The 17,585-nt window shown below is 35.4% G+C and overlaps 1 protein-coding gene and 1 long non-coding RNA gene across 3 annotated transcripts in view; one reads left to right on the forward strand and one right to left on the reverse strand.

Annotated features, from left to right (window-relative positions):
* Positions 1–17,585, forward strand: part of LOC140526997 (utrophin-like) — an 80,385-nt gene that overhangs the window by 29,277 nt on the left and 33,523 nt on the right. For both annotated transcript variants that reach the window (XM_072643616.1, XM_072643615.1), the window contains exons 5-11: positions 2,708–2,843; positions 3,695–3,844; positions 5,352–5,427; positions 8,687–8,880; positions 10,205–10,313; positions 12,177–12,376; positions 15,886–16,040. In XM_072643616.1, the coding sequence (XP_072499717.1) occupies positions 2,708–2,843; positions 3,695–3,844; positions 5,352–5,427; positions 8,687–8,880; positions 10,205–10,313; positions 12,177–12,376; positions 15,886–16,040 (1,020 nt within the window). The remainder of the gene's footprint in view (positions 1–2,707; positions 2,844–3,694; positions 3,845–5,351; positions 5,428–8,686; positions 8,881–10,204; positions 10,314–12,176; positions 12,377–15,885; positions 16,041–17,585) is intronic.
* On the reverse strand, positions 10,486–11,551 carry LOC140527017 (uncharacterized). The gene is made up of 2 exons (XR_011974645.1): positions 10,859–11,551; positions 10,486–10,774 (listed from the first exon to the last, which is right to left on the reverse strand). It is a non-coding gene; the product is annotated as an uncharacterized lncRNA (long non-coding RNA).

Below are 17,585 nucleotides of genomic sequence, written 5' to 3' on the forward strand. Positions count from 1 at the left end.
TCTTTGGAGACATAGATGGTGGTGAGGGGGCTGTGCCTAAATTTCTAGCACTTGTCTTGAAAACCAATGCCAACTTTCCAGCTGAAAAACCCTCCTCATTGGCCTAGAGTACATAGGAGCAAGTCCACTGGAAATTATCCTTATACGTATTCTCTTTTAAGGTTTAATTTTTAATTAAGCTGTAGAATTTTAACTGGCAAAAGACTTTTTTGTTCAAATTCTTCCTTGTCCAAGACATGTAGCATAATAATATCGATCTTTCAGACAGTGGAAGCTTTAAAACAAGAGTCCCAATTTGAAAATCTGAGAGATGTGCATGCTTATCCATTTTAACTGTGTAGATGAAATATCAATTAATGAAACTGACTTTCATGTGTTGAGATATTTCATAATAAGTTCATCAGGATCAACTAATTAATGAGTAGTTGTCCATTTCAGTCAAATAAGCATTTTTTTAAGTTCCCTATTTACTATATATCATATAGTCTGCCAGAAGCTGGAATTAGAAAGATAAATATCAGGGGAAAACATCCTATGAAAACGTAAGTCAATTCAAGTTATACACAAAGAAAATACCAGGAAATTTGGGAGGGGTCGGAGAAGTATTAACAGCTAGGATAAACGGGAAAGGCCTCATGGAGGAGGTGGCACTTGAACAATACTTTATTGACTATTAACATTCTGTCCAGATTGGATCTTTTTTCTTTGATAATTCTTTAATGAGTAATTGAAAACTCTTTGGGCCCAAGTATCCTAGACCCTGTTCTCCCATCGTAACAGAAAGATGAACAAAAGACCATACCTGGTGCATGAATTATCCAAGGAATTTAAAGAATCCATAATTTATCCAGTGTGACTATTTCCTTCACTGTTGTAGATCCCAAGCCTTTAGTACTTTAGAAAATGACTTAATGAATTTTAATTCCTCCTGCCCCATCAAGATCATCTGATGGCTAGCCTGCTTCTAATGAACTTCTTTGAATTAGCTAGTTATGTCTTGGAAAAGACAGGTGGAGTCCATCCTAGAAGTCTTTCCAACTTGAATAGTACATTGAAATATTCAGCTTCCTCCTTCCACCCCTCTATCAGCAATACAAATAAATGTTTTCCTGTTGGCAGGATCATTAACCGTTATTTGCAGAAATGCACTCTAAATTTTATTTCAAATTGCTTGCTGTGTGTCCTTTGTTCTTTAAGAGGACCATGACGTCAGGGAGATGATGCCATGACATGCAAGTGAATTGGATTTGAGTGAGGGTGGATTGTGCAAAGTCACCAATCCGTTTCACATCCAGGAGTCATCTGAGTTCAGTGTCCAGAAATAAATCAGGACAACTGAAGATGGTCCAGGAATTTCCTAGGAATTCCAATTGATAAATTTTGTAGAGTGGATATCACTGAAGTAACACTACTCATTCTTTTGCATGTCAAAATGAGAATGAATTATATACCTTTTTCTATTTTTACAAATGAAATATTTGATTTACTCAATTTGTTTTTACTTTTATGTCATGATGTCAAGATGTTAACCCATCTTAGGTTGTTTATCACTGTTTGTTATCTATGAACTTTTCTGATCCATAACAACTTTTTGATTCAACAATTAACTATTATGGAGGACTGAAAGTTAAATGCTTACACAGTTAAACACCACTTTGTTTCTTGTACAGGATTCTCAATCATCTAGATTTCTATATCTAAGCAAAGTCTGTATGCTATCTAGGTAAAATTAGATAGCATGCATTGTTTATGAATAGATATCCAATGACTGTTTATGGCTATCTTATAATGTCATTACCCAGGAAATATTAACTCCAGTTTGTTAACAAGAATTTCAAGGAGGGCAATTTGAAGTCTCATAGCAATGTAAATACACTAAAAAATTAATGATAAAATGGCTGAAAAAAAGTTCCTGCCAAATCTGTCTTTCACAGTAGGAAATATATTGTGTTTCTTTGATGTTCTTTGGGAATTTATAGGTCTATTTTGTGTATACTTATGTATATAAACTTTATAAACATTCATTATTTTCTTGCTACTAAAGGGATTATTTGTTGATGCAATTTCACATATAGACATCTATATGTAGATATCTATAATATATCTATTTCTATATACATACACGTTGTGTATATTATGTATGTATATATGTGTGTATACAAATACACACACAAAACAAATGTATACACAGTGGTTAGAAAACCATTCTTAGAATCAGACCTTGGTTCAAGTTCTCCCTCTAGCAATATACCGACTCTATATCTGTCATAAGCAACTCTCTTCCTCTTTGTGCCTTGAGTATTTTTTCCTTTTTAATTAAAATTTTTAAAAAGTTCCGTTCCTTATTATTATTTATATCATTACTTTGTTCTTTAATATTAATTTATGCATTTTGGAGGATATTATCAAATTATTAAATACTAAGTTATACCTTTGGTTTCCCTCTATGTACCAAAAAAGCGAAATTTTCTTTTGCATGGCTCATATAACTATAGCTTTGAGAGAGAAGGTGAAAATGAGCGAAGGGCAAGATTGTATCATGCATGATACAGTATTTTAAAATACTAATTCACTAATTTTGAACCCATTTAAACAGATGTTCTATCTGTTGTTAATAAGAATGATTGACATTTTTTACCTGATCTGCATACACTATTATATCAAACTAGTTTGTTTGCTCAATATTTTTCAATAATGATTTTTCTAGTCTTGAAACAAAAAATGAGGCGATAGTGAAATACAGAAAAACGATGACTGAAACTTTTCGCTGGGTATCAGAGATTGAAAATGCCTTGGAATTGACGTCCTCATCTGAAATGGAAAATAGTGTCCAAGAACTAAAGGCAAGTTATAGAATATCCTTGTTTTTGGACCTTGGGGTTTAAATGCAAAAATGGGAATAATGTTGCAGGAGAATTGGAAGTAAAAAAATCTCCTCTTTGAAGGTAAAAAAACATTAAAATAGGTTTTGAAAGGGATATTACATCGCATTTATAAGGTTAGCTCTGAGAAGGGGCAATAAGTAATACTTGAAGTCATACTTTCAGAAGATTCTGTTAGCATAAGAATTATTACTTGACACTGTTATTTCAATAGTTCAAGCAGAATCCTGATATTTTGGCATCATATAATGGTTTCATATCATAGAAAGGCTTGGTCCTTCTGTGTTAAGATCGTGCTGCCTAGTGCAACGTATTCATTCAATTGTTCACGTAGCTTATTAAATGTGTTGCAGGAGTAGTACTTCCTGGCAGTTTTTCGCCTTAAAAATCATGGCCGTGTTGCATCATTACACTTGGCGTTATTACACTTTGATTCTTAATTACTGCTTTGTAATTCTGTTCCTTAAAATATTTTCATTTGCATTGTTCCAAATTAGTTCCATGACATGTATAGAAAAAACTAGAGGCATTATTTGTTCTGTATTCTCTTTGTTAAGCGTATTTTTAGATAAATTGAAGTGTGTATTGCTGTTTTCTTAGAGATTATTTGCCACGTAAAGAACTTCATTCCACATGAAATTATTTTCAGGGATTGTTCCTATTATTTCCGGTTAGATTGTAGTATGTTTACGCATGAACATTTTAAATGCCAAATCCATGATTTAAAGACAAGGGTTTTTCATGTCATTCTACTAATGCTGGTGTGGCTGTGTGTTGCCCTTTTAACCAAAGCTCTCTTCTGCCCCCTTTAGGACTTAAACCAGCACATGGATGTACAAAGGGAAAATCTTCGGTGGTTGAACGCAAATATCCCTTCGCTACTTGCATTGGAAGACTTCAGTATGAATGAAGGAAAATTCATTTCTGCCAGTTTAAGAACTCTGAATATCAAGTGGGATAAGGTATGCCTGAAATGCATAGCACACTGCATGTCCCCATCAATATTTGTGGATGTGATTTCATTATTATAAGAATGATATCCTTGTAATATTCTATTTTACCTTTAAAGATGCCCTCCCCCATTTTTCTTTGTGAGTGCCTCTTATGTTCATGGAATATAGTGAAATATTGATTTGCTTATCTTAAAAATAGGGATCAATGTTTTCGGGGCATTTTGCTTAATAGATTTGGATGTTGTGAAGTCGATGAAATAATGAATATTAATGTGACTTGAGACAAACCAGACAGAACTAGCTTGAAACTGTTATTTTGGACCCAGAAAAGTATAGCTTCCTACATCAAACTTGAGTATCACATAAGAAAGAGAAACTCTACCAAGTGTTTCCCAAGTGTCTTTTTAGCATCTACTAGTAGGAGAACTCCAGTGCCACCATCCTTCAGGGCAGTCCCTTCCGATTTTGGCCACTGCAATTATGATGAGGATTTTCCTCATTTTGAGTCACTCTTTCCTTCTGCACTTCTAACCATTGACCCTAGTTCTGACTTCTTAATAAGGGCAAAACAAATCTAATCTATCACACAGAAGTGTGATAATTCTGCTTAAGATAACTGTCATGTGGTCATTAAGAGGCAGCTAGTTGGTGTAACAGAGTTCTAGTCTGTGAGTCTGTGAGACCTGTGTGGAAATCTAGCCTCAGACACTTAGTAACTGACCATGGGCAAGTCACTTCAGCTCTGTCTGCATCATTTTTCTCAACTATCAAATGGAGGTCATACTAACACCTACCACTAGGGGTGTTGTGAAGCTCAAGTGAGAGAATATTTGTAAAAAATTTACCAAAGTGCGTGGCTCATATTAAGCACTTAATAAATGCTTGTTTCTTCCCTTCTCTTCCCTCTTCGCCCTCATTTTCCCTTCCATTTTCTCCTTTTCCCCTCCCCTCTTCCCCATTCCTTCCCTTCTTCCCTCGCCTTCCCTTTCCCCTTACCATCTTTCATTCCTTTCTATGACTAGGTATAGAAGAATACTATATTTGATCACTCCCATTCCTGTGTAATAATTTTCCTTTTGGTTATGCACAGACATTTCTTAGTTTTTGATAATAAAACTAAATGAAAATTATGTATTTTTTGGAAATAGGAGTTATTGTTATTTTGAATTATTTTAATTTGTAAGGTGTTTTTAAAAAGCATGATCTTCCCTTTCTGATTTAGCTAATTAAGTGAATTAAAATGCATAATGGAGAATGAAAAAGAGTCATACATAGTGAAGTATGAATCAGTTCTTTTTATATTAAAGAAGGCCCACTTCAATAAAGCCATAGATCCATGTCTACTGATGGGTTTAAGTTCTGTCTATTAATAGCAAACATAATTTTTTGATATTCTAGTTAGAATAATAGAAACATATTCATTTTGAATGTAATTTGGACTATAAAATCATCTTCATTCTGTGGGAAGTAATATTTTCTCTTACCTTTCTTTCCCTCTCTGTGTATGAAATTATAGGTGGAGAGGGATATCCCTCGCGCCCTGGAGGAGAGACCCTTGGATGTTTGCGAGCCCCATCCTTCAACAGCCTCTGGTAAATAAGGGAAAACTTGATATCTTAATTTTGTTTAATTTTATGTGGAACTTTCATCTTTCTATTATTTCTCTGTAAAGCTATTCTTCTAAGAGAGTTTTAAAAGTAATGTTTCCTCTTCATTTTTTAAAAAGTACAATTTAAATGTGTTCTTTTCTTTTGGGGTTTAACAGATAAATATCTTTTTTAAAAAATCCTACTGCTTGAGTGAATAAAGAGCATTAGAGTAGAATAGTTAATACTAGCTTTATGAATATTTAAATGAGACTGGGATGATAGTTTCTCATGTTACATATTTGCCTTTTCATGTTGTAAACTGGCTCCCAGGGAAGCTCAGTCATTTGCTAAAGATTACATAGTTAATATATCAGTATTTAACCTAGGTAAAAAGTATTTTACTTTAGCACCACAACATACCACCCCACCAGACTACATTGTTTTCTCATTAGTAGGATGATTTTGAGGTGGAAAAGAATTAAAAGATATATTTATTCCACCCAAAGAGCTTATACATTTTTTGCGGGGGGGGGGGGGGGGGGGGAGACACACAATTCCAGCATGAATCACTTGAAATTAGGCAGTTTTCATATAAATTGTCAATTATGCCTTGTAGATTCCTTCAGTTATTAATATTTTCAGTAGACATACCTTTTCTATTTTTTTTTATATCACAAAATGTATATATTCTTGTTGTCAAAGGGTAGCTTATATTTAGGATTTGCCTCTATGATTCTATCACTTGGAGAGTTTTCCTCCACCATTTTTGAGTCAGCATGGAACAGTGGAAGGAAGACTTACTCTGAAGTGAGAACACTTGGATTCAGTTCCCTTCTCTGACCCTTGACTATCCTAGATGACCTTTCTGTCACTCAACAATCCTTGATCTTCCTTTCATCATTAGTGAAATGGGGAGATTATTTCTAAGTAGATCTATGATCCTATGAGTCAAATGGGCCACTCCGCTGTAGGTAAAACTCTTTGCTGTCTTGGTCACTGAGAGGTTCAACAGTTTGTCCATTTTCACTAGGGAGTGTCAGTAGCAACACTTGAACCCAGGGTGGTTCTAAATCCAAGCCTGGCCCCTTAATCCACTATGCAGTGTTAGAGAGCTAATGTGTTCTTTTTTACCTCCATTTTAATTTCAAAAAATCAGAGGTAGAATCTGGTAAAGGGTTTAACCGACAACATTTTTCATCAATGGGCAAGAGGTCTGACACTTTAATTAAGCACTTACTATGTGCTAGACACTAGGATCATTGCTTCATAGATATTTTAGTGTGATCTCATTTGATTGTCACAGCAGCCCTGGGAAGTAGGTCTATTATCCTCAGTGTTTTCTATAGTTAAGGCAGCTGAGGCAGATAGAGAATTGGTGACTTGTTCAAGGTCACACAAGTATTAAGTGCATGAGACTAGATTTGAACTCAGATATTTCCAGTACCCTGCCCAGTGCTCTATCCACTCAGCCACCAAATGCTATGGTTATTCACCTAGTGTCAAAATACTTTATCATTCTGGCATGAGAATAAACTAATTATAACTATATATTTATAGATATCTATATATCTATAGATATATGTATGCATGCCCACATATATGTAGTTGTATGTACGTGTGGTTGGCTTTTTGTATATGAGAAAATACTACATTATTATATGTGTATCCCATTTGAAGCATTACCTTAATATGTACAAATATGGAGTTTACATGGATAAATTAGGGGTGATTGGCCCTCATTGTATATAGGTTCTTGATTATATAGGAGGATTCATGTCTACCCAGTTATACTTTAGAGTTTTTTTGGAAATACATATGACTTAATTTGAACACATCTCTGAATGACCTGTATCAGCATGAACCTAGGACCCAGGAGGTCATTTACTTCATAACCCAATCTGTTATATTCCAGTGAATGGAATATAGGGAGAAAAATTGTTTCCCCAGGTTCACAGATGGTATGCAGTTGAAAGAAATCTTTGTAAAGGCAATAATTAAGTGACATTTGCCCTTATACAGTAAAACACAGACTTCTAATGACATTCTTCTGGTCTTTCACGCTCAATGGTTCTATCCAGTTACATTTTATACACTGTGCCCTGCCTTAAAATAATTGATATATAAGGTACGTTATAAAAAAATTGTATTGGAAAACTAACTTAAATTTACATAGTGTTTTGACAGTAATAAAACACTTTCTTTAAAATTACCTGCTAGCTATGTAGCATTTCTATTATGAAAACTATTTTGCAGAAGAAACAACTTAATGCTCCCAAACATTATCTATATTTATTAACCCACAATTATATGAGCTGGAAGAGTCGGAAGAATGTAAATTGAGGAAGATTCAAATTAGTAGAAAACCAAGAGAAGTGATATAATAAAAGCAACACTGTAAAGGCATATATATTTGCAAAACTGTGGAGCTATGATCAATAGAGTTGATATAATTCATGATTCCAGTTTACCAATGATGTACTATCCTCTGATAGAGAGGTAATGGGTTTAGGGTAAAGAATAAGTCATAAATACTTTTGTATATATCCAATGCTTGATTATGCCTATTTTACAAGAATTTTTTTTCTTTCCTTTTTTTCTTAATGACATGGAAGGTGGGAAGGGAAAAAATACACCTCTAGTAAACAAATTAAAAATAGAGAACTGGGGTGGAGGTGCTTTTACAGATGTGGAATGGCATTGGCATTCTCTTTCAAATGATTTCATCATATTGGTTTTACTTCATTTTTTTTTGTAAGAGAACTTTTTTAGAGTGGGGACAATTTGAAAATGTTTATAACATTAAAACAAAATGAATTAATAGAATAAAAAATGTTGGAGCTGAGAAAATCTGAATTTCCGAATTTCAGGTCTTCTGAATTTCTCACCAGCGATAATTCCAGAAAATCACATTGTTCCTCAAAAGTGGTATAACATTTCTATTAGAATTTATAGTTTTTGCTAAATTCTTTCCTTCCAAAAAAACCCTACATCCCACATACTTCAAATATCCTTATTTTATAGATGAGTAAATATGATTTGCCCCAAGTCACAGTAGTAATAGGTACCAGAGTTGGGACTTGAACACAGATCTATAAAAGCCTTATCTCTCCAGTTCTAATGCATATTACAAAGTGAATATGAATTAATAGATGACTAGTATGTAAAATGGAGATTTTCTTTATTAAACTGCTCAGCATTTTATTTGAAAGATTAAAAGAAATCAGTAGCAAAATCTCTTCTGGATCTATTTGTATTTCTTTAGATCATCCTGCCACCTCCGAAATTACTGGTGAGACACAGTCATCTCTAGAACCAGAACTTTCCTCGCTTCCCGATCTAGAAAAAACTGCGACAGAACTAGCTGAATGGCTTATGTGCATCGAACGAATGCTGAGGTCCAGCGTTGTCAAAGTCGGAAATACGGAAGAGATCAAAGAGACAATTGAACGTATGAAAGTAAGTATGTGGTGTAAAGTTGAATGCCAGAATTATAAAAGCAGATAAGACTGACCTAAAAAGTCTCCATTTCGTTTGTGGTGCTAACTGTGGGAACGTAGAATTTACAAAGCTTTTACAACAAGGAAGAAGAAATCTTCCCACTTAAAGCAATTGAGTTTCATAAAATCCGTGTTAACCCAATTAGGTTTTCGATGCACCCATGGATTCATCTGCTGATATATGAATGGCTCAAATCAGCATTCATCTCTTAGATACTTATTTGCAAGGTGCTGCCTATCTTGAAGATATGAACGTATTCCCTACCCTCAATATTAAAACCTAGTGTTTACTTTCTAGCAAACTACACACTAGTTGAGTCTGGAGTGTTTTCCTACCTGCGGTACACAATAGAACGTAACTGTGTGTTGAATACTACATTCAAGGTCATTGTATTTCTAGAATTTCATGAAACTTTGAATTTTCAAGATTAAATTACTTTTTACATCCTCATTCAGAGAGACTGTTTTCCTTAAGCATAAGACTTTTGTGGGTAGGCTGATATTTGAAAAATGGAAATTTTTTCTTTGGAAAAAAGTTAATAGTGTATTAGTATTCTGTGTTGTAGTACCGTCTTCCTGCTCCAGCATTACCTCAGTTCTTTTACCAGCCATTGGTAAAAACCTTACACTGTAGTCCGTATTTTGTGTTTATGATCATTATTCTTGAAACATGAATTGTTCTCTGATTTCATCCTCTTTTCTTTCAGGATTTATCAGTTTTATAGAGAACAAAATCAGGATACTTAATCAGTGTTAAATGGTACAAAAGCTTCTGAAGCAGCAGTTCATCATCGATGTGTAATTAATCTACAGTTCAGAAGCTCATTGATACACTTGCACTCTTTAATCACCTTAATAATGCTTGGTCAATCTTGTTTTTAGTTCTTTCTTTAGCAGTACTGGGAGAGTCATCTTAATCACATACGTGGATCTAGACAAGTTGAAGACTGTCTTTCTGGAAAAAAGTCATGAGATTCCTTAGCATTGTTTTTATTAAACTAACATTTGTGCTATATTATAATACGTAGGGACTGTTTTAGAGTGAGTTTCATGACAAAGGAGTTTGCTGTACCAAGGAAACCACCGGTCTGGGATATTGGCACCTTCTCAGGTAGCCCTAGAGACTTGCCCAGAGCACTGCTTGACTGCCCTGGGATCCAATAGCCCAGGAGGAGTCAGAGGCAGCTGGAACTTCTGCCTTGCTGACTTTTGGGGTCAGCCCTCTCTCCATTGTTCCCTAGTGACTCTCAGTACAAAATGTAATATAATTTCTTTTTCATTAGATTACAAAGGCTGACTTAGAGCAGCGCCACTCCCAATTGGATCGTATTTTTACATTAGCCCGAAATTTGAAGAGTAAAACAGATATAAAAACAGCCATCATCGAAAAACGTAAGTCTCTTCCAGCTATCTGTCGTCGTCTGTCCTCACTTTGTAAACTGTGAATTTCCTCACTTAGTAAATCCTACTAATATGTGTGTATGTAACATATATGGATAATGTACATCTTTGTGTGTGTGTATACACATCTGTCTCTAGATATACACACATTACACATGATACATATATACAAACACATTTTTATTTGGGTTGACACATTTTGATGTATAGTACATTTCTTTATATTTTAGTTTTGTCCTTAAAATTGAGACTGTATAATAGTCTTTTTAGGAGTATTTATTTCCCTCAGTGTCAAGTACCAAATCACTTTTGCTTATGTGAATTCTGAATGTCTTTCTTTTGAGTTGTATACTGGTATGTCTCCCCAGGGCTCACTTGGATGCTTCTTCAGGTCATGGAGGTGAACCAGTGTCCTTTTCTGTTGAACTTTCTATGTTTAGCAAAGGAATCTCCTGACAACAAAGAAAAAAATTTTAAAAGTCTCCAGAATTCTTTTGACACACAGAAGCAGAAGAACCCTTATTTTCCAAACTTACAAATTTAATGTTCAGAAGGATTTCTTTTGCTCGTGTTGCATCATCAGTGTTAGGAGGTAGTAGTTGACTGGAGGCACTTGGAGCATGGCCCTGTGGATAGAATACATGTGCCTTATATAGCCCAGCTACATTGGAAGAGACTCATCACCACATTGTCTGCAACAGGATGCATTCTTCTTCTATAGCAACTCTCTTGTCTCCTCTGCATTGAGTGGTTGTGAGCTGGATCAGTGCAGAAACGATAGTGGTGTCAGTATCAATCTTTGAATATCAAAATGTACTGATTTAAAGCAGGCGTTGATTTTCACTTCATGAAGAGTACCTTGGATCGTGAGAGATTATAATTATTTACACTTTAGGTTTATTTTATTCCCATTTATTTTTAAGCAACCAAGAAAATAAAGACAGGGCCACAGGAAAGTGCTGCTATAACTTAAGTATCACTCGAGCCTCATGTCACTGATGGGACTGAAGTCAATTGTTTTAAAGGGTCTGTTAAGATTGTGGGTTAAGGTAGCAATCATTTAATTGGCAAAGTTAATTTACCAAATAAATCCTTGTAGCCTTAAGGAATCTTTGTATCTCTCGACTTAGTTTTATCACTTACGTGGTAGATTCCGCCCATTTTCTTTTTGTTTTGTATTCCTTTGAGCTATAGAATGCTGGACCAACGTAACTTTTGACTGTTCTTTAATATTGCGGCCACCCCCCACTCCCACCCCCTTCTTTACCCTGCTTGGATGTGCCTTTTTGTGACCTATCTCTACTGTTCTGCTTTGTACTTTTGTCTATCTTGTGAATCCCTCTAAAACCTCCTCCTCAGTGGTGTCATCCCATCCATTGTCATCACTTGTTTCAAGGACCAAGAATGACCTCCTTTTCTATTTTCATTTCAGTACTTCATTTATAAAATTCCTAGACCCTGCCTTCCCACATTAAGTGTAAAGCCAAGTAGGGGTATTTTTTTTTTTTAACAGGGATCTATCGACTTCTTAATATTCCTTGACTGGTTTAGTTTAGCTTGGAGTTGATTATTGCTTTTTCAGTGATTACCTTGCTGTGTACTGTTACCCTCTAATTTTGGATTTGTATTTTCAACAATTTGTAATGTCAACAGTTAAGATGGTGCTGTTCTGTCCTTCTCTCCCTTTAGGGACATTTCTTACAATTTACCTATATAGGCATGTTGGATTCCTCTCTTGGATCGAACTAGAAATCTTTTTGTTTTATTTGCCAGATTTCAAACATCAATCAGTTTATCACTGATGCTCAGTTCATATGAACTTTGAGGTCTAACTTTTTGCATTGCTTCCCATAGTTAATGAAGTCAAAATTCAGTGGGCCAGCACTGAATTTGGTGTGAACTCAAGGCAAGAGCGGCTGCAAAACATGCTTACGGACTCCCAACGTTGGAGAGATTTAAATAGACAAGTCCAAGAACTTGTAACCGAATACAAAGCCAAACTACTTAGTATCTCAGAAGAGGAACCGCTTGTGAAGCAAATTTCTCAGAACAAAGTAGGATTTACCAGATTGTTTGCATTTCTTTTTCTTCAGTGAAGTTTCATTTTGTTTGTTTCCTATGAAGTCTTTCTGTATTTAGGGTTCTGTGAGATATATACATATTTAAATTGTGTACTGCATTTTCATTATACATCAGATACATGTGAAGATTTATTGTGTACACACATCCAAAGAGAATCCTTTTTTTAGGGCTTCTTTGGTGAGTTAATGCCAAAAAATGTTTAACGCTTAAATAAAAAAATCCATCATTTCATGCAATTTGTCATTGTGGAAAAGAGGGCTGGACTTGAAAACCAGAGAGACCTGTGTTCTATACCTGTTGCTCACACTGAATGAGTTTTTTCTATAATTATGGACCTTGTGTGTAAAAAAATTTGAGCGTAATGGGATCTTTTACATTGATCATATTTTGACTTTTAATTTATTTTTGCCTCTCATGGCAAAAGAGACAGAGTTGGATTTCCATACACATTTTTTGCATTTAGCTTATGTTGACTCCATACTGAATTATTTTACTTTTGTGATCCTTCTCTTTCCCCGTTCTCTTGAAAAGTCTCCAAAAGAATGCAATCCCTGGATAATTCATTTGTGAAATGTGATTAAAATATTAAGGCATTAGATAATAAGTATAATGAATGCAATTTAGGGTACTGCAGTCTAATCATCAGTAGAGTTGTTTTGTTTCCATTGCTTCAATTGGATACATGCATTAAAATTGAAAGGAGTGAAATCTGTGATTGGTAAATGCCAGGCCTAGAGGCCTGAGGGCTACCCGAGTCTTACCTTCCCTATTGCAGGTCTTCGGCTGGCCAAACCGGATAAACGTATGAGAGAGAGACTTTCCAGAGTCGAACAAGGGTTAGGCTTTATTCAGGGTCTTGGTTACATGTGCAGGGGGAACTCTTCCTTAGGAGAGAGAGAGAAATCTCCCAAGGAGGCAAAGATCTTACAGCAAGAGAATGAAAGCAGAAGTGGAAGTGGGGAGAGAGGGGAGAGGGAAGAGCGAAGAGAGGAAAGAAGGAAGAGGGGCCTTCTGTCCTGTAAGGGCCCCTCAGCGCTAAGAGCTTTCAGGCTTTCCTGACCCTACTTAAGCTCTCCGGCCATGTAGTTTGCACCTGAATACCTTGCCTGTTAGATAACAATAGGTGTGCCCAGATCCGGGTCAGTCTCGAGGGCGGGGATGCTCCTCCCATCACGTTTCTCACGGGAAGAGGCGGAAATACACGAGATAGCTTGGTCTCACTCCTCGATTCCCTGCTGTTTTCTGGGGGGCCTCATGAGAACTCTAAGATTTAGAAGTTCCCACCTTTACCCGCCCGAGACTGTCCACATGGAATTGAGCTTCCACCCGCAACAGGTAAAAGATTTTGCTTCTTTTTGTATCCCCAGTGCTTTCGTCCATTGCCTAACCCCTAGTGGGTACTTCATGAGTGTTGGTTGGTTAATTGATTTTAAAGTAGGGAAACAAAAGTCCACTTATAGTCAGTGTCTGTAGTTTATCATTAGTGTTTTACCAAATCTCAAAGCCTATTTGATGGCCACCTGTTTGCTAACTCTAGTGGTAGAAGGAAATCTATAGTGGGCTCCGAATAGATTTCGTGTTGAATTGTACATTGTCCCAAGTGTTTATTTTTTTTCTCTTTTTTAGATTTTGGAACAGAAAACCTGGGATAAATAATAATAATAATAGTAAAATTCCCATTTTCCCTGAAGAAGGCATAGGCCATTGTAAGCTAAAGTACCTTAAAATATTTATTTTCTTATACCTGTAACTTGGGAACTGAAAGGAGTCATAGGTGGACAAGATAAAATATTGAAACCAACAAAACATCTTTAACTGGCGCTGCTGTGCTTTCATGTGATTGTTAAGGCATAAAGAGTATAGCCTTGTAATGTTTTTCCTATTGTTTTTGCTTGAGCAGCATTTTTCTTTTTGTAGAGTTGATTTTTTCCAGGGTTTGTAATCCTGATGTTATCTCAGGTACCTCTTGTAAGAAAACAGTTTTAAAAAATTATTTTCTGGACACTGCAGGTAAACTGCTATGTCTTTAATTTTCTCATGTAAACTGAACTTTATTGTACCAGCATGAACTATTGGCTACCACCATTCTTTGATGATCTGTTGGAGAAAAATAGAACTGAATTATCAAACTTTTACGATATTTTAGGGAATTTTTAAATTGCTGTCGTTACTACTTTGTATATGGACTTTTTGTGTGCTTTATTTGAAAGGGAATTTTCTATAGAAGCAATTGAAGAACGTTGAGAAATCTGGTTGAATATTTAAAGCAGTGATATGCTGGTAAACATTTAACAACTGGCTCCTTGGAAAAAGAATGTTTGCCCCATATACTGTAGCATTAAATTTTTGTCTTTAACTTTCCTCATTCTAAACAAGTATCAGAACTGTCAACCATGCCCTGATTTCTAGCATTTGCTGATTTCTAATGTATAAATCCTCATACTGAAAATTTAACAATTGTGCCTCCCTGGTATGAGTTCAGGCTGCCTCTAGCACACCTGCTTTAGCATAGTCTAAATTTTCTTGTACTATTACATAATATGGCAGTTTTCAGAGTGTAGTCTGGCTCCACCAAGGATGTACAAAACCCTTTGATGGGATCAGTGAAGTCAAGGCAATTTTCATAATAGTAAGAAATTTCAATTTCAAATATGTTAACATTGATGTATGTCAATAACCCCTTAAACAAAAAAGCTCTATGTGTGTGATGGCTGTAAAGGAGCCCTCAAACTACGGGTGTAGTATAAAGAGAAATAGACTGAAAATGCCTGGTCTTGAATTGGCCACTCATCATGAGATCTTGAGCAAGTAGATTCTTCTTTCTTGGTCCCAGTTTCTATATCTGTGTAGGACCTGCCTTTCCTACTTTGAAGGACTGTGGGGTGGACCAAATGACAGAAAGAATGTAATATGCTTTTCAATTGCATAAAATTAAACACCAGCTTCTGAGTATGTATATCTAGGTGGTATATATCTACTACTACTTCTTTGTTTTTTCTTTTTCCCAGTAGTTTCATATTGTATAAAACTTGAGAATAGATATACTGAATTAATGGTTATTTTTAATATTTTTCTGATAGAAAGCAAGAAGATTGCTGTCTTTCTTTTATTATTGGTAAACCTTTTAGTACTCTATGGTACTACTTCTTATAGTATTCTGTGTATATGTACTGTATCCATGTGTGATGTATGCATTTGCCTCTTCAGCTAAAAAACTGCAATTTAATATTAGAAGATATTTTAGATCTATTCAGAAAGTGCATGCTTATGGAAACTAAATTAATAGATAACTATTTAGATTATTTTTATTTTGCTAATATTCGTGGTATTATACAAACTATGCTAATCACTGAGAGAACTCACAGTGCATTCAGGGTATGAGAAAATTAGTGTTAAGATAATTTGGATGGTCTTTTGTTATGATGTACCTTCCATCTGTGACCCCACTCATGTTATTTTTTCCCCCAAAATTGCGCTTTAGGCATTAATCCAGGATTTAAATAAAAACAAATCTACGATAAAAATTTATGAGAATCTGTGGAAGAAATTGGCGAAGACGTATAGAACTGATGATACTAGGGCATTAAGGAAAAATGGTGATGACTTCAATGCAGCTTGGGCTAATCTCAACCAACGGTAATTTAAAGACTTTATTGGTTAATATTACACAGTCAATGTGGAATAGAATTTCGTCGTATTTCGTAAGTAAATGCATTATCCAAAGACTTAAGCTATGGTTTTCAGAGGTATATACAACCATTTTATTGTTGTTCAGTCATTCAATCATGTCTGACTCTCTGTGACCCCATTTTGGGTTTTCTTGGCAAAGATACTGCAGTGGTTTGCCATTCCTTCTTCAGCAGATTAAGGCGAACAAGAGGTTGAGTAACTTGACAGGATCAGTGTGTGAGACTGGATTTGAACTCAGGTTTTCCTTATTCTAAGCCCAGCACCCACCAAGCCATCTAGCTTGTCTCCATGCCACCATTTATTTATGACTTCTTAAGTCTTTGTCATTAACAAGCAAATCAGTAAGCATCTATTGAAGACCTACTATGTCCCAAATGCTGTGCTGGCAGTACTGGTGATAAAAATGCAGAAAGGAAGCAGCTACTGTTCTCTTGGAATGCTCATCCTATCAAGTGCTTGTCATTATTAATAACAATCATTATTGTTCTAGCTACTGGGCAAGATTAAAAAAGCAGGTTTTATACCTGTCCTCCTTAAGTTTGCCTTTTTTTTTTTTTTCGATTCCTTTTGATAGCAAACTGGACTAATATTATGTGGTCTATATCGTATTTTTAGAGTGACTCTTGCCTTATCTTTCTCAAACAAGCATCTGCCTTGGAATTTCTCCCTAAACAATTATCAGAGTTTGTTATTCATTCCATTTTTGTTTGCTTTGTTTTCCTATTTCTCTCTGCATACTTTGTTCCAAACATTGCCCCACTGCTTTGATGCTGTGGAATGCTATATATGAGTAAATGCGTATAGCTGATCTTTATTGGGAAAGTTTCCTTTCCAGCAGTTCCCTTTAACAATGAAGTTCGATGTCTCTACCTCTCACCCTTCCCCCCGCCCCCCCAAAATCAATAATCACATCTTAGTATAGAAAGCTAGATAGAAGATTTGAGTCACTATTCTGTTACTCTCTGTACGTTTGTGGGCATATCATTTTTTACTAAGTCTAAATTTACTCCTATGTAAAGAAAATGAAAACGAACACTGTAATGCACTTTTCAATAAAGCTAAGTCATTCTTGTCTTTCAGTCCTGGTAGGTCAATTTGGAGAGCATCTTATCTGTGTGGGAAATCGTTGTCTTCAGCCTCAGTGAATACTTGGGTTTCAAGAACCACAGTCTTTAACTTCTGCTTAAAATTTCTTTCTTATGCTTGTCAGTGCTCCAAAATATTTCCTTGTTTCTTGATTCTGAGAATGACTCAAAAGGTCTAAGTGCAATTAGTCTCTCCTCTTCTCAGACCTTTGGATACATGATGTGATTTACTTTGTGGTATTTTGATTTCAGCATTCTGCATTTGACTAAAGTGGATAATGTTGGACTCCTTTGCAATTCATATTCAATTCATAAAGCATAGCCAGCAATTTAGAAATGATAGTAAGTTGTTTTTCCTTTTATTTTTGCAACAATCTAGAAAACAAATTTCTGTAGCGATTCTGCA

This window comes from Notamacropus eugenii, chromosome 2 (assembly GCF_028372415.1).
Source record: "Notamacropus eugenii isolate mMacEug1 chromosome 2, mMacEug1.pri_v2, whole genome shotgun sequence".
Classification (NCBI taxonomy): domain Eukaryota; kingdom Metazoa; phylum Chordata; class Mammalia; order Diprotodontia; family Macropodidae; genus Notamacropus; species Notamacropus eugenii.